Genomic DNA, 17,708 nt, shown 5'->3' on the forward strand with positions numbered 1-17,708 from the left:
TAATAACTTTTAATAAGAAATGTGTAATATTTTTTATTTTATATAAAAAGAAAAAACTGTATTTTTTTTTGTATTTATTTAATTTAAAAATGAAATATAAGATGACAACTCTGATGAATTTATGACACATAGCCTTGTTTCACTAACAAAATATTTTTAGCCTTTCGCTTTGAGATAAATAAAAAAAATATTTAGACTCTTTAAGCAGTTGTTTTGGTATTTATAAAATATAAGTAAAAAAAACTGGTTTTAAAGTTCCCATTCCTATATAACTATGATTTTATTGCAACAAAATCATATTTCATATTTTTAACATAAAAAAAAAAAAAAAAAAAATACAAATTTAATGTATAGTTGGATTTTATATTACACTGTGGCGGCAAAAAAAAATTCATAACTGTCTAAATAGCTTCTAAATATAATATTGGAAATTATTGTGCTGGTAAGTTAAGAAGAATGTTTTGACCTGGGGGAAGATATGACACTTGTCTAGATCTTGATAGTTGATAAGCTATATCTTCTGCAGCTTCAATTCTTCTTAACTCGACTAAACCTTCACCTGCATCTCCAAATGATTTTGCTAACATAGATGCAGCTTCAGAATCTCCTTGGGCAGAAATAATAGAAGCCTGTTTCTGTTGCTCTGCTTTTTCTACCAAATATCTTGCTCTTTCTGCATCTTGTTGAGCTACTTGTTTCAACTCTACAGCTTGAGTGAACTCCTTACCGAAGGTTAAATGGGTAATTGAAATATCATCTAACACAACACCAAATTGTCCGGCACGTTCAATAAGAGTTTCGCTAACCTAATATTAAAAAAAATTATTTAATTTATAAACAACAATATTAATTCAAGAATTATTTTTATTTACTTTACGAGAAACATTTTCTCTTTGGGTGATAAGTTCACCAGCATCAAACTGTGCCACTACAGCCTTTAAGACTTCAGTGGTGATTGAGGGTAAGACACGTTCATCATAATCTACACCTAAAATAGTGTATATTTTTGGCAATTGTTCTGGAAGAGGTCTGAACAATATTCTGAGGGTGATATTAACATTTTGCAAATCTTTGCTACCAGTGATGACTGGAACATTCCTGGGACGTGAGCGAACATCAAAAATGATTGGCTTCTGTACCCAGGGAATCAAAAAATGTGTTCCTTCTCCAACTACGGTGTTCTTTATTCCTGTAAACCTGTCAAATATGACAGCTCGATGACCACCATCAACATTATATAATGCTGTATTAGCTACACTCCCAGCTAATGCTAGGCCAAGACCTAATTGACCAATTCGATTGAACAATTGTGCGGCCATACTCTTCAAATCTATTAAAATATAAAATGAATTAAAATCATAAGAACCAAAGTATAATACTATAAATTGAACAAAACATGGTTTTTAATCAATAATACAGTAGGTATAAGATATAATAAGAATTAGTTATATCTAATTTGGGCTTTAATACTTTTTTGCGGCTCAATTTTGTATAAACATACCCCAGTGCTGGTCAAATTACGAATTTTTTTTTATGATCCCTATTAGGAAAATAGAAAATTTGAGAAATGGATTGCACACATGTCATATACAGTAATATACACGAACAACGCTGACAAAAAAAGATTAAAATGCAACGCTGGAAAAATTAAAAATAGTTGAAAATAAGTGTAAAAATGAAACCTTAAGGAATCACCCACACACGAGAACAGTTGAAATGACGCATCAAGGCATGATCCCAAAAGCAAACACGTTAAAATAAAACTATAATATTTTTCCTACATGTATAAATTAATGTTAACCATGATTTTAAAATGTTTTTATCCACCATTTATAACTGGATGAAAAATGTGATTATTTTTAATTTTAAAATCATAAATGGTGATTACTGACTAAAATAAAATAATGATATACCTAATCCTATGGTAGTAATGTACAAGGAGTTAAATAGAAGAATAAAAATTATTATACAATATGGTAAGATTTATACAACTTATGTTTTAGTAACACTAACATATAATTTAATTTTTATAAAACCTTATAAGCTATACTTATAATTGATAAGATTAATATTCCAACAAAAGTAGTTAATAGCATTTTCTGTTTGTAGTTTTGGATAGTTGTTTCCAAGTATTTAGTTAGTTTTTGTAAATACAATTTACTCAATTGACATGAATTTTTCAATAAAATACAAAAAAACATAGACATTCACGAATACATTGTATCTGAACACAGACCTACAAAGTACATAGTTATTTAATTCCCCTATAGCTTTTTACTCTTATCTAAATATTATATTACCATAATGCACAATGTACATAATTTATAAAAAAATATTTAAGTAAATATAACCAAGACTTATTGAGTTATTCATTAGTCCATACATTGCAACCGATAGGTAATCGGAAAGCTTCAATATGACATGAATTAATTACGATTTAATTTACTGTGTATGAATTATTGGAATATTTATGCTTAGATTATACTTACGAATTTCGCCAACTCCACAAATAGGTTTTAGAAAAAGAAAGAATTTTAATCTTCACTTTGGTTAGGTAAATATTTAATTGGACAGTCTGTACTCTGTAGTAGAAGTAAATTTAATCATCAATCATAAAAATCGGCAAATTATTTTTCATTTTACACGATTCATTCTTAGGTTAGGTTTTGGTAAAAGTTACTAACATCATTCTTATATGAAAATGAAATATGATTTCACATTAAAATGAAAATATCTATAAACATAATATTATATTAATTAATTTTATATAAAATAATTAAATAATTTCATACTAATTTTCTGATAAATTTTTAAAGTTAAATTTATGTTAATTAATTAATTTTCAAAATAAAAATTGTAGATTAATATGTTGATAAGAAAGAACGTGATAGAGCGTGGATACTGTTTACAAAATAATTGTTCGAGTCTTAGTGATAAGAAATCAAAATACGAAATTTTAAACCTAGATTTGGTGAATTTAAAAGTTTTTGGAGTACTATTACTAATACAGTTATACAGTTACACTAATACCTACAGTAAGTTAGTATTTATTAACTTTTCGCAATATGCTTTCTCAAGGAATTATTATTTTTATTAATGTGCTTAATTATTATATTGTATTCAACACAATTAACTACTGTTTATTAATAAATTCGGATTTGTTGTAGATAAGTACCCATCTATTTTAAATAAAATACATTATTAAACGTCTAATATGATCTAAATTCCACGATATATATCTAAAATGACTTCAAGATAAATAACTTAAATTAAACAATAATTTCTATTGAATAATAAAATTGATTCATTACAATAATTTAAACATATACTTTAACACAGATAAAATATTTGTAGATTTATGAGAAGTGCAATGTATAATAATCATTAATTTTATAAAACTAACCCATTCAATTTGTAATCAATTTTTATTATAATATATTTTTTTTGTGGATGTTCATAAAATGTTGTTAAGTAGGTATAATATGACTAACGTATAAATTATTTCATTTGAATTTCAGATTGTATTTAAAATGACTGATAAATCTCATGGTTTAAATGTTAATTATGTTCAATCTGAACTGCAAAAAAATGAAATAAACGATGATGAGGATGAAGATGATTATATTGGACCACCCATACCTAGTGAATTACAAGCAATAGAAAAAAGTACAGAAAATATTTCTGCGGATGAACATGTCAAAAAAACTGAAGACATTGAAAAGATTACTCGTTCAAAAGACAATAGCAATGATGACAATGAAAGCAGTGATGACGATGATGATGATGATGACGATGATGATGATTCAAAACAAATCAAAATTCCTATTGAAAGTCAAGTGTCTTTAAATCATGGTATTAAAGCAGTCACTGCACTTTGTATAGATCCTCCAGGAGTCAGATTGGCTAGTGGATCTGTTGACTATGAAGTGAGACTTTGGGATTTTGCTGGTATGGATCAAACACTACAAAGTTTCCGTACTCTAACTCCTTGTGGCAATCATCCAATTAAGTTTTTAAAATACTCACCTACTGGAGATCGTCTTTTAGTAATTTCTGGTATGTCTCAAGCAAAAGTATTAGACAGAGATGGTCATGAATTATGGGAATGTGTTAAAGGCGATCAATACATTTCAGACATGGTAATTTGTTTATAATAATATTATGTACTCATTAAATAAACTATATATGTGATAAATTTTTGTTTAGTATGCTACTCACAATTCAATTTTATATCTAAATTTTACAGGCTACAAACATATTTAATATTAGCCAAACTAATAATTAATTATGACTAGTTATAATGTTTTGACATTTTGGTCTTTTAACTTACTGCAGTACTACCTGTGTTTTGAAGTTTAGAACAATTTATAAATAAATATAATATCGTAATTTTTAATTTTCCTGCCAAATAGTTGTAACTATTTATTCTAAGATCTATAAATATAATCATTATGCAAGATGACAAAATGAAGATTTGAAATTACATCTAAGGGAGTAACAAGTTTATTTCAACAACAGATTAAGGAAGAATGATAGCAGACAATAAATTTAAATAATGTGTTTAAAAGGTTCTTTGGTGTCATGTTAAGCTGACAAATATTATTTTAATAACAATAATAACATTGATTTTTAGATGAAATAATAATTAAAAAATGCTTACTGAAAATAATTTAAAAGCTAAGATAAGACATTTTTATTAGGTAATAAATTAAACTTTGGAGGTAGCATACTTGAAAATTTTTATTTACGTTGTAGGTATCATATTTAATGAGTACCAATTATAAATAACAATTCATGGTATTAATAATAGGTGTATAATATATAGTATGATAATATTAAATAATTATTTTCATTAGGTACGTACCAAAGGTCATACATCTCCATTGACTTGTGGTACATGGCATCCGAGAAACAAAGAAGAATTTTTAACCAGTTCAGAAGACGGATCTTGTCGTATTTGGGATATGACCAAAAAAGATAAACATAAAAGCATAATTAAATGTAGAGCCAAAAATGGCTTGAGAACAATACCGACTACTTGCAATTATAGCAATGATGGCAAATTAGTTGCCTGCGCGTGTAGGGATGGATCAGTTCTTGTTTGGGACACCAGAAAACCCAGTTTTGTGAACGCCACGTTTACAGTACGAGATGCTCATTTAAATAATTCTGATACTTCTTCTATAGTATTTTCTTATAGAGACACATTAATATGTACACGTGGTGAAGGCATTGATGAAACAATGAAACTCTGGGACATAAGAGCCTTTAAGAAACCTTTACATGTAGTCGATGGGCTCTATTCTAGGTATGTGAATTATATGATTGTTTTAGTACTCTATTTAAATTTATAAAGCAATAATTATTTTAATTAATAATTAAATATTATTTTATGTTTAAATTTATAGGTATTCTACAACAGATTGCTGTTTTAGTCCAGATGATTCAATAGTAGTGACTGGTCACTCGGTACGTCCCAAAGAACAAGGAGGACATTTAATGTTTTACAATACAAATACGTTTGAACTTCTTGAAAAAGTTAAAGTTTCTGAAACACATTCCATAAAGGTGTACTGGCATCCTAAGCTTAAACAGTTATTTGCAGGCTGTGGTGATGGAACTGTGAAAGTGTTCTATGACAAAGTAAACAGCCAAAGAGGTGCAATGCTATGTGCTTCAAAAGTCCATACTAAAACCAAACAAATGGAAATGGTACCAACACAGCAAATCATTACACCCCACGCTTTACCAATGTTCAGACAAGATAGAAATAAATCATTGAAGAAACGTATTGAAAAAGATAGATTGGATCCAATGAAATCAAAGAGGCCAGACTTGCCAATCAAGTCTGGTCAAGGTGGTCGTGTTGCTGCATCAGGTAGCACCCTTAGCTCATATGTCATTCGCAATTTAGGATTAAGCAAACGAGTAGAAGATGATCAAGATCCACGTGAGGCAATTTTGAAGTATGCTCAAGATGCAGCTGATAATCCATATTGGATTACCCCTGCATATGCTAAAACACAGCCTAAAGCTGTTTTAAAAGAATCAGAAGACGAACCACAAGAAAAGAAAATTAAATTTGCAATTGGACAACCCAAACAGTAACTGAAAAATGACTGCTGACAACATGCTCTTTCTAAAAAATACAATAGTTTTATTATTTTTAATACTACAATAACATTTTAGTAATTGCTTTTTTGTGAATTTTATTCAGTCTAAGAATAATAACAATACAGTAATGTAATCAATGAAACATCTTAAATTCTTAAGATAGTTTATTAAGTTAGAATTATGTAAATATGTGTAATTGTGAATAGTTATAAGTTTTTCTAGTTAGCAACTAATCACCTACTTGTAAAAAACAGTAATTATCATTATACTTAATTTATAATCATAATTTGTAAAAAAAAGTTAATACTAAATTCTTCTTGATTGTCGTCTGAATGAGCAATGCTGATGTCCTCCAGTCGCATAATGTTGAGATGTTCTACTGGAAACCGAGTCCCCAGTAACGACTAATTGTACTGATTCAGTTAAGCCTCTGTTCTGAATTCTTGTGTCCCATTCTTGACTTAAGCGCCTGTTTTAAATAAATACCTATCATTAACATTGATAAACTCGTGATTAAAATTTAATCAATCTTACCTTCGAGCTTTGTGGATTAGTAGTTGAGTGTCAATTGTCTCAATGTATTTGCTCTCTGCTGACAATGCAGACTCGGTTCGTGAAACGTCGGCAGAAAACATGTCCCTAGGCTAAACAAGAATTATTAAATTTATAAAGAAAAAAATGTTTGTCTCATGGTTTACCGTTGATTGCGTTCTTTTAATATTTCTATAAGGTTTACGCATGTAGTTTGTCTTCCTTTGTAGAGCTAATCTCCTTGTTTCAAGTTTTTTTTCGTCTAAACATTTTTATATACTCAACAAAAACATGATACTCTTTTACATTAATTGAAATTACCATTCAGGTCAAAGTGTTCGGCTGTTTTGATACCTGCCTTATCCGGTAGTAATGAAACCTTCATGTGCATGTTGTTTGGACCATCCACACTGACACACCAACCATTTGAGTTTGCTGTATAAATCAACCATGATTAATTAGTTTGCAAAGAAATGAGAATAATTATTTAAATACTAATAAAAAAAAATAAAGTAATAAAGAGAATATTGGTTGATATTGTTATGACTATTGAATGCATATTAATATTTTATATCCTTAAACACTTATTACTTACTATCTACGTATTAACATATTATTGTAAATTGTAGTAAGTACATACCTACTCAGTACTCATATAATTACAACGAATAATTTGTAATAAATAAAGTTAATTAAATAAAACATAAAATATTTCATGTTTATACTGATAATTATATTATTAATAATGCCAATGTACAATGTGCTGTATAGGTATAACTGTGTAAGAAGTTATTGCCATATTAGGAATGGAAATGGCTGAATATTTGAAATCTAAAAAGGGTTTCATAACAAATTATAAGGGCACAGATTTCAAAATTAATTTTTATACTCAGCTAAATTATAAAAATATAATAGTATAGAATGTATGACTGTATTAGTCAATAATATAATTCAAAATTAATTTGATTAAAGAAAAAATAATTTCATGCATTTGAATGTTATAATAAAAACCTTAATTCTTTAACCATCTCATGTGGATACAAGATAGATCATAATTAGTTTCACAATACACTACAAATGGTTTATATATTGATTAGTTAGGTCCATTTATTTAAACTAGATAATGAAACTTTTAAATAACTTTGGATACCTACATTTCCCATAGATGCAAATATTTTTACACATTATTAATAACTAGCTAAATGAAAAAAACAATGAACAAATTTAATAGAAATAAGTAACATCGATTTTCAATACGATCAAATGATTGATTCCATCTACTTATTCTTAAAAAAAGTCGATACAAAAGCCGGCAAATGCAAATGTATTTTTATTGCATTGCTCAATTTTTTAAGGGTAGGAATTGGGTCAATAGAAGATTGGAGTGAAAATCCGTAAAGTTTATTTGGAAGGAAAGAAAAACAATTTGAAATATAACTGCGATATCATTTTTTTTTTAAGTAAAAAAAAATATGTAGATAACAACTGGAGTACCTACTGAACATATTGACATATTGTTGTCATCCGTATCGCGAATTTCTCTAAAAATAGTATAGCAATTTCTGTAGGACCACATGGCATAATTACTCGTACAAATTTAAATATTTTTATTTTCACTATAATTAGTGGTGTCATACACGATTTTTCGCAAGTTTAAATAATAATAATGGTATACTCGTAGGTACGAATGGTGTACAGTAAATATACCTATGAACTATTTTACCTATATGTACCATGTACAAATAATAATTTTAAAATTTTAACGTTACCTAAATGCGCTGGACACTGTTGATTATTATTGGACTCTGTCTGCACAAGTTTTGGTAAATGTTTGGCTGTAGTACTAGACGTCTTTGGCAACTGCAGAGTATTATTGCGGTTAGGAACGTGCACTACAGGCAATGTCACCGCAGATTCGCCAGGTTCGGGGATGGCTTGCACGTGTACAGTGTATTGTTGGTTGTCGTCTTCAGTTTTGAGATCATCGTCGTTATCGTTCAATTCTACTACATAATAGAAAACAGAAGTTGTGTTTTGCGTAGGTTAGGTTTTTAATTTTAATTCGTGTATATATTATTATGTTATATAGGCATGTAGGTACACCTCCAAATATAAATTATCGTTGAATAATAATTATATCTGCTTAGAATCAGTTGTTTTAAATCGTATAATACACCAACAACCCGAGATTTGTTGGGAAAACTTATACGATAGGGGTTTAAACTCGTTTTTATAATAAAAACCCGTGATTATATTTGAGTTGTTTCAATTTTAATACCATTTTTGATAACAGACAACTGTATTGTCTTTATAATATTATGGTCTATAAGTGCGACTGACTGTTTTTGATATTAACGGATTTATTACGTTCACTATAGTTTCATTAATAAAAAAAAAACAGCCGAGTTCGAATAATTACCTTGTGCTTCTACGTCCGCACTGTCATCTTTGAGCGTGTAAAAGTTGATCCAACCTTTGGACAGCGTGAGCAGTTGATCGTTTTTGGCGCCTTCTAATGCTTCCTTTCCTTTGCAGTACTTGTTCTGCCTAACCACACCCACCATCAGAGCGTTGTCAGCAGAAAATTTTTTCATTGCGGTCATATGGTTTTTGCCTTTTTTACCGGAAGCCGTCGCACTGATTTCTGGCGTTTCCCGTCCCGCAGCCACGTCCCTAGTCGTCTGCGTGTGCCGGTTCGCCGGTGGCTGTTCAGTCTGGTTGCCCTCGGACACCATTTTCCGACCGCCAACCACCCTGATCTGATTCTCAGACACGTGGCTGCGCCCTAGTCCGGCCAGCAGTGTTTGCAACGCCCTACGATCATCCGCGTTGGCCGTGGAGCCCCGTTGTACCTGCACTCCCTTTTCGACGGTCCACAGAGTCTGACATCCTTTGTGCCTGGTGCGAACCCGAACCGTCCCAGTTGACTTCCGGACCGTCGTTGACATGTGCAGGTGTTTCTTGAGCTGACTGTGTCGCCGATTAAGTCGGCTCTCTAGCGTACCGGGCATCTTCAGAGTGAACGTGACCGCCGACTTTTGACCGTCGAGCGCTAAGAAATACGATACAGCCGTTCCTTCGAACTTGCATCCGTCCTCCAAGCTATCGGTGAGACTCTCGTCGTCGTCATCATCATCGTCGTCGTCAGTGACGTCTGCGAGACATTTTCTCTCACCATGGCCGTAGGCGCCTTTATAGTCTAGGTGTGAATAGTAAGGAAGTTGCGCTGCAGGGTTAGGACGGGAGCCGTGGTCTGCAAAAACTGTGCAATCCTCTTCCCTGGGGCTGTGCCCGCAAGTCTCAGGCACGTGCTCGCTGCGATAATAATCGTACCGGCATTCGGGTTTCGACGAGAAGTTGACTTTTTTCGAATTATTGTCATAATATCCGCCATACTCGGCGCGTTCTCCGTATTTTTGCGAAGATTTCTTGCTGCGGTTGAACGTGTCGCCGAACACAAATCCACCTACGTAGTTGGACTCCTGTTGCTTTGAAGTTTCCGTCGCCTCGTCCACAGATTCCAACCTCCGTTTCGAAACTGGATTCCGATTCTTCCCAGTGTCGTAGGAGTAACCGCCATTGCGGTCATTACTGGCGTCGTAGACTTCGGGCTGCGCCGTTGCGGTTTTTTTCGCGTCTTCATTGGCGCATACCCGACAATCATTCGTCATCGCGTCCTGCTCACAAACAGCACGCCTACAGTCGTCCTGAAATCTGTTGGAAATCCGCTTCCCGAACGGTTCGTAGTGTTGGTTATCGTTCATCGTGTTCCTAGAAGGCACGGCCATCGTTTCCGTCGCGTTGTTCATCGTAGATCCGCGATTGATTGCGTTCGAGTGCTGTGCAGGTGTCGCGTTCGATGATGGCCCATGTAGAAGACGATGAGCGGGGTTGAAAGAATCCTTATCGTCATCCCGTTTACGGCTCATGTTGTCGTTGAGTCTGCTGGGCATGTTGCGCTTTTTAGCATCGAATTTTTGTTCGTTCGATTGTCCGATCTGTCCGCTTTCACGATAACCAGTGCGATTTACGTCAACTGCACGTCTTCCGGACGACTCGGATGTTGGATTAGAGCGCTGCATTTCGTTTCGACGCCTTAACTCCATGACTTCTGCCACTGCTGTATCCTTGTCCGATTGCAGACGTCGATCCGACGGAACGGCGAGATGGTTGTTCGCAATTGATAGTTGTTGAGCAGTGGGTTCAGCGGTCGTAGTACTGTGCTCAGCAATAGGCTTGGCGACGTTTGCGTGCGTATTATCGTTTTCAATTGGTCCCAAATCGTTTAGTCGTTCCGCCAGCACCGATTCCGTGTCGTCGGATTTCGGCGACTGATTCGAAAAGGTACGGCCGGATTCTATTATTTGATGGTTTTGTGTCAACCGCTCATAATTTCGCTCGTCGGATTGTAATGGCATGTCGTCGTCGTCGTCATTGTCGTCATCGTCGTCATCCGTGCGTGCGGGCAATTCGAGTTCCGCACCCACTACCCCCTCACCGGTTTCACCCAAAGTATCAATAGTTTTATTGACTGTCGTCGGTGGTGCAACTTTTTCGAACGCGTTGCCGCCGCCGTCCCCTTTTCCCAAAACGTAAAAGCCTTCGGTCTTCTGCACCGCGTCGTGTTCTTCGTGTTCGCCGTTTTCCTGCAGCTTTTCAGCGTCCGCCGCGTTTCTGGATGTCGGCCAGCAGTAGCGAACCGACGAATACGACGATGGAGACGAAGTCGACGACGGCGACGACGGCGATGACTGCGGTGACGGCGGTGGTTCACTGACGGTTGGACGGTCGTCGTCGGTGACCGTTATTTCGCTGGTTCCGCGATCAGTGGCCGTTTCGCTGGTTCCGCGGTCAATGGTCGTTTCGCTGGTTCCGCGGCCAGTGACCGTCTCTCTGCAGGTATCGCGGTCGGCGACCTCGTTTTTCGACCGACGGACGTCGGTGCACCGTTCGACGACCAAACGCCGTTCGCCGGCCACGTTAGCAGTGGACGAGGACGTCGCCGAACCGTCTGCAGCAGGTTTTCCACCCATCGTGACCGATACCGATTCGCCGGTCAGGCACCGTTCGCGCTGGCACGCTCCTGCCGACGTGAACACCAGTGACGTACCGCTGTCGGCGTCCGTGTCGGAAGTGCCCGTTACCGATGACCGGGCGTCGTCAGCCGACACGTAGTGAACGCTAAATCTGTGGCTCTCGGTGTGCGACACATAACCGCCGTCCAACGGGTGTCGGAGAACGCTCTCGCAGCTGAACACTATAGGGAAATTCGGTTCCTCGAAATTCGTGGACGTGGACACGGTCCTAGTGCTGGCTGCCGCGGTGGCCGCCATCGCGGACGCGGCCGCGGCGTCGACCGACTGTTGTTGGCCGAACGACACGTCGAGTGTTGTGTCGACCGTGTCGCTAGACCTGGGCGTCGATTGCGGTGCACCGCGATCCGCGGACGGCCGCAGCGGTGTGTCGTGAAACTTCGGCGAGTAGATCTTCGGAGCCGACCTGGCCCGGAAGTACGCGGCCGCCAATTTCCGGTCGCCACTCCCGTCGCCGCTGCTGCCCGTCGACTGCGGTCTGGTCAGTCTGGCCAGTCTGGTTTTTACATCGTCGGGCCTGTCCGCTTCCGGCCGCGCTTCTCTGGTCGGTATCCTGGGCAGTTTGACGGTCGCGCTGATCTTGCTGGCGGCCACGGGTCTTTCCGTCTCGGCCGTCCGGTCCGGCCGCAGTTTCGGCAACACGCCGCTGTCCTGACGTCGGCCACCGTCGTCCGTCGAAGTGGTCGCCGACGACGGTTGCGGCAACGATATCTTGCGCTTGTACACGTGCTTGAACTTTTGGCAACCTTTGAACGCCGCGAACGACAGGCGCCGCCGCTCGCAGTGTACCGCAACCGACCGGACCTTTGGCCTTTTCGACGGCTTTCTATACGCCCTCAGCACTGCCGCGGCTGCTGCTTCCGGATCGGCTGCCGACTCGTGTTGCGGGGTCGCGTTACCCGGCCTTTGCAAGTATTTGTCCAATCCCAATATGTCCGTTTGACACGATTTGTTCGATATCGGTTGTATGGGCGGGACGCCGTCGTCGCGTTGATGTCTGAGTGCGTGTCTTCTCATCGCCAGCTCCGGTGTCGAGTACCGGCGCGGAAAGAATCTCGGCGGGTCCAACGGAGTTTTCTGCAGACATGATTTTTTCGTCGACGATTGGCCGCTGAAAACGGTAAAAAAAAACAGTGCGATCAAACGGATATCGTGGTAAAATCGCGAGTATGGCTCGACTTGGGTTTGTACAATATGCGCGTGTCTTACCTTTCCAACGATATGCAGCGATGGTGCTTTTTCGGAAGAAAACCAGTCTTCGAGAAGACGTCCATGTTGTGCGTACCGAAATTGAAAAAAATCGAACCTGCAGAATATATAAAGAACTAACCTATACACGATCGATATCGCGGGAACGTGCGCGTGATTCCGTCATTGATTTTGAAAGTTCCACGGAAACAGATGGAACACGCGACAACGTTCTAACGCCGTCTTACGCTAGTGATTGAGTATAATGTTAAATTGGAACATCGTAAATAGTTACGCGCGCGTACGGAATATAATATATTTAAATATATATATGTATATAGTCTGTTGTTTCGACTCGCGTTATAAATATATTTTGTTTTTCCGTATCGTATTTGCGTTATTGTCTGCTCCGGGAGATTGTCCAGATGTGCGTAAAACAACAACGAAATGTATTTATAAAAGCGCTGGAAAGCCGCCTGGAGGAAGTGGCGCCTTGTGTAGATATAGACGCTGTAGGTACATATATATATATATATATATGTGTGTGTGTGTGTGTGTGTGTGTGTGACGAGTACGTATGTATAATGGTATTGTTCGTGTCAGCCGGCAACCGATAATAATAATAATAATGTAATTTACCGCGTCCGACGGTGTAAACTAATTATAATACGTATAATACATGAACAGATATAACTGTGTACGTAAAAAGTATTATTATGTCTTGCGTTTCAAAAGAATACAACTGGCGCGCGCGTGTAATAATCTAATGAGACTTGAAGAAACCATCCATTGATTGACCTATATTGACCTATACCCCTAGCTTACAACAATTTTAAACCGCAGCTAGTCGTGCTTCGGACATTTTATACATTTATTATGTACGTATTATTATGTTACAGTACCTATCTACATAAGTATCCTGCGCGAGGTCATCGAGCGGTGTCCTTATCTTTAAAAAATAAAAATAAAAAATGCATTCCTAAACAATGTTATTTGGAAAACGTCGTAATACACCGTAGGAAGTTGGAACGTGCGATAAGTTACAGTAATAATGTATCTAAGTGGCTAAGTGGCTAAGTATATTACACACTTCTTGTATAATATACTACAGACCCACGGTTGTTTTTGAATATGTCTAGCACGGAGATTTTAGAATCGAATAACGCCCGCGTGCCTTTGCTGCTTAACTGTTTGCGACCCAAATAATAAACAGAAAAAAAAAACAACTTTAATATTACACAACTGTGGCCCGTAACCAAGTGCACGGTGACGAGGTTAATGTACTCGCGTCACGAAATCAAAAGTCTGTAGCGGGTTCATCCATCAATCTTTTTCGTACATTATAATATGTATTTATTAATATTTATTCTCGAGACTTTTCCTTACGACCGACGACTAGGTATACAGTTTTAAATAATATGTATAGATACCTTTGATTCTACATAAATTTTTCATAGCTCTGCCAGTTCGTTAAATGTTAATAATAGTACCTACCTACTTATCAAATAATATTATTATATAGATATTACTAGGTAATCAGTGGCGCGACGTGTACCTATGTTCATAAAAAACAATATAATATATCCCGGCCAATTCTATCAACGCACGCCGGAAACACAATTACCTTTTTGCTAATAATGACGAGTTATGCCATTTCGTGTCCAGGCCTAAACGACAAAATAATTTATTATATCAATCGGAAAGGTTTCCGTGCCGTTCGACAGTAAAGGTATACCGTATACGATTTATATTTATATATATATATATATATAAAATACAATATAATATTATGACAGATATGCCGCACGAGGAATAGTCGCGAAAGAAGAAGAAAAAGACGTTACCTATAATATAATGATAATAGGTATTAGTGATGGGCAACGATATCGATAATTCGATACGATATCGATATCGTGACAAATTATCGACATCGATATTATTTTGTATTGTACGATATATCGTTATATCGAAAATAATATTTTTCAAGAAAAATACATGGTATTTACTATTTAGTATTTACTATTTGTAGGTTTTAAGCTATAATAAATAATAATAGGTGTCAGCTGATAACGTTTGGTGTACACTACGCGTGTTCCAGTGAAATGTCAATTATTGTACACTATTAATAATCCATTATAATGTTATCTAAAAAGGAAACAGGTTTTTTTTATATTGCCAACAATGTTATAACTTTTATTGAATATTATATTTAGCTGGCTTTTAAGAGGAATACGGTATAGTACCACACTACCACTGGATATTCCATAATTCACAGTGTAATTTGTGTCGTCGGTGTGATGTAAACGTCCGTTATTTTTCGAACATTTCTAACATTGTATAGTGATTACTGATTAATAATGAAATTATTACGAAAAGTTTTTTTTTTAATTGTTTAGGTAAACATAAAATTATATTTTCGATACGATATCGATATCGTACAAACAACGATATCGCGATAAAATATCGGAAAAATCTGAACGATATCGATACACAAAATTATATCGTTGCCCAACACTAATAGGTATACATTTATAGTAATATATATAAAACATAACTATATAGAACGTAACTCACCTAAATGACTCTAAACGTCAAACATAGAAAATAATGACGAGAATTGATGACAAACTATTTTGACATTTCGTGCTTCACATAACTCACAAATTCACAAAAATAATAAAAAAAAAAAATAAAAATATGCTCTCTAACCGGCGGTGGAACGACCAAACTATTAATACAATCGCAAAAATCGTCAACTGGCACGCGCGTAAAAACCGTTCCTAATATTCGCTCGGCTACGACGACGCGCGCCCGCCCGACGGAACGACTACTGTTACGGCGGTGACGATCGACCGCGACCGCGATCACGGTCGAAGTCCGACCGCGATCGTTCGTCAGACGTAGGTGTGTGTCATATATGACCGCGGTTAGTGGTATAATAATTATTTGAACAGAAACGTGTGATATTATTTATTATTTAGTATAATATGCGGTCTTTACGACGCCGGTCGTCGATGTCGTCCAGCGAGGTCAAAAGCGCAAAGCGTGTGCCCCCCACGTGGAAGAGGACGACGCCCGCGTAGTCGATCGATATATTGTAATTATGGTAATATTATAATATAATGATGTAATAAAACAAAAATTTACCCCGCCGACACGGTAACCCCCTCCCAATCAACACTACTCGGGTACTAATCAACGCACCCGCTATACGAAACGCGATTGTTGTTTGGAGTTACCTATATTATTTACGTTTTCGGTTTTTTTATTATTTTTTTTTTTTTTTTAAAGAAATTCGAATTTCGCGTATTCCGCAAAGTATCTACGCATGTACGCGGTGTGTGACGTATATCGTACGGTTGGTACGCTTACCTGCCGGCGAGACCGACTTGACGGTTTTTCCGGTTCTTTTCGCACCGTCGTCCCGGCGCTTGGCCGCTGCCGCCGCTGCAAACGACGATTCACCGTCGTCGCCCGTCCGGACGTTGTGCGCGCGGGTTTGCCGGTGCACGCCGTGGGCCAGCAGTCATCGGCGGCGGCGGCGGCGGCGGTGCACGCGCTTTTCGGTGCGTCTCACGCGTCACCACGGTGCAACGCCGCCGCAATGGGCGCGTAACGGCGTGCGTGTGTGCGTGTGCTCGCGTGCGGCTATGCGTGCACTCTGTACAGGGTGTCCAAAGTGCGCCCGGTCGGAGGTGCACACGCCACGGCGGTGAAGGAGAGGCGCTGAAATCTGACCGGCGTGCGTGTGGTCGACGAAAACGAGCTAGCAATAAGTCCAAATTAGAAAAAAATAAATAAATGATGAAAAAAAAAAACACCAGTAGCGTTCAGACACAGAACGCATTAGTCGTCGTCTCACGACTGCAGTGCCAGTCATACTCGAGGGTGGCCCATGTGGCATTACTCCTCCCCCCCCTACCTTCCAAAATGTTTACTTAAAATCTCCACTGCTGTAATATTATAATAATAAACAATAGGTGTGTACTGCACACTGCACTGCACTGCAGCTGCACGTGACGCGCTGTAAAGTATCTCCTGCAGCGCGGTTGTTCCGAAATGCAGTTTTTTTCAAGTTCAAATTCAAATGGACTGTGTATGAATTTGCTATAATACGCGTATTACATCGATCGCTCTTTCGTCGGTAGTTGTTTTTTTCTCGATAATTTACTCTTAAAAACGGTGTACATCAGACTTAATGAACACCTTGTATTTCGTGTATATTACACACGTTATAATATATAGTACCGTGTGTGAGTACGCGCGGATCCGTTAAAAATAGACGCGGAAACATTGCCGAGACGGCGATAAATCGAAGGCGACGTGTCGTAGATCATTTATCACGCTACCGCCGCCCCAGTCAGGGCGCGCGGATCCGGAGACGCGTTATGACAGCCGACGGTTTTATGGTTATGCATTTGGAAACCTATAAATAGTGTGAAAATTGCCCGTGAATTATATCCGATGACGTCTAGTTCAACTACTTCAAACTTTCATAAAAATCGATTTTGATAACCTCCGCATATACACTAACGTTTTTTAAGCAAACACGTTATATACTATCGCTGTACCGCAAGAACGCTTTTCGTATGAGAGGGGTAAGGGGGCTTCAAATTTAAAGAACATAATTTACTATACGATTATGAGCGTGTAATTTTTTTATATATGCAACTAGAGAATAGATATCTGAATTTCTGAAGCATTTTTCTATATTTATCTTAAAATTTATAATGGATTATGACTCCAATATCGGTTGCTATGGTAATTATTTTTAAAAACCAT

General features: G+C 37.4%; 3 protein-coding genes across 5 annotated transcripts; 1 reads left to right on the plus strand and 2 right to left on the minus strand.

The window, feature by feature from the left end:
• Nucleotides 1-190: 190 nt before the first annotated feature.
• On the minus strand, nucleotides 191-2,630 carry LOC112597080 (protein l(2)37Cc). The gene is made up of 3 exons (XM_025343006.1): nucleotides 2,490-2,630; nucleotides 873-1,330; nucleotides 191-806 (listed from the first exon to the last, which is right to left on the minus strand). The coding sequence occupies exons 2-3, from the start codon at nucleotides 1,317-1,319 to the stop codon at nucleotides 432-434; spliced, it is 822 nt and encodes a 273-aa protein (XP_025198791.1). The 5' UTR covers nucleotides 1,320-1,330; nucleotides 2,490-2,630; the 3' UTR covers nucleotides 191-431.
• A 297-nt stretch (nucleotides 2,631-2,927) lies between these two features.
• Nucleotides 2,928-6,208, plus strand: LOC112597079 (gastrulation defective protein 1 homolog). The gene is made up of 4 exons (XM_025343005.1): nucleotides 2,928-3,035; nucleotides 3,519-4,139; nucleotides 4,857-5,308; nucleotides 5,409-6,208. The coding sequence occupies exons 2-4, from the start codon at nucleotides 3,531-3,533 to the stop codon at nucleotides 6,106-6,108; spliced, it is 1,761 nt and encodes a 586-aa protein (XP_025198790.1). The 5' UTR covers nucleotides 2,928-3,035; nucleotides 3,519-3,530; the 3' UTR covers nucleotides 6,109-6,208.
• Nucleotides 6,209-6,244: 36 nt separating this feature from the next.
• LOC112597078 lies at nucleotides 6,245-16,776 on the minus strand. Of its 3 annotated transcripts, none has more exons than XM_025343003.1 (8): nucleotides 16,299-16,776; nucleotides 12,948-13,044; nucleotides 9,065-12,849; nucleotides 8,415-8,648; nucleotides 6,967-7,080; nucleotides 6,813-6,907; nucleotides 6,649-6,758; nucleotides 6,245-6,583 (listed from the first exon to the last, which is right to left on the minus strand). In XM_025343003.1, exons 2-8 carry the CDS (start codon nucleotides 13,010-13,012, stop codon nucleotides 6,421-6,423), a joined length of 4,566 nt encoding a protein of 1,521 aa, XP_025198788.1. In that variant the 5' UTR covers nucleotides 13,013-13,044; nucleotides 16,299-16,776; the 3' UTR covers nucleotides 6,245-6,420. The 3 variants fall into 3 exon arrangements, with proteins under 3 accessions (XP_025198788.1, XP_025198786.1, XP_025198787.1); XM_025343001.1 differs by having other exon boundaries at nucleotides 8,415-8,651; XM_025343002.1 differs by lacking the exon at nucleotides 16,299-16,776 and adding an exon at nucleotides 15,501-16,245 and having other exon boundaries at nucleotides 8,415-8,651.
• Between the last annotated feature and the right edge of the window lie 932 nt (nucleotides 16,777-17,708).

This window comes from Melanaphis sacchari, unplaced genomic scaffold (genome assembly GCF_002803265.2).
Source record: "Melanaphis sacchari strain LSU unplaced genomic scaffold, SCAv2.0 Contig36_pilon_pilon, whole genome shotgun sequence".
NCBI classification, from domain to species: Eukaryota; Metazoa; Arthropoda; class Insecta; order Hemiptera; family Aphididae; genus Melanaphis; species Melanaphis sacchari.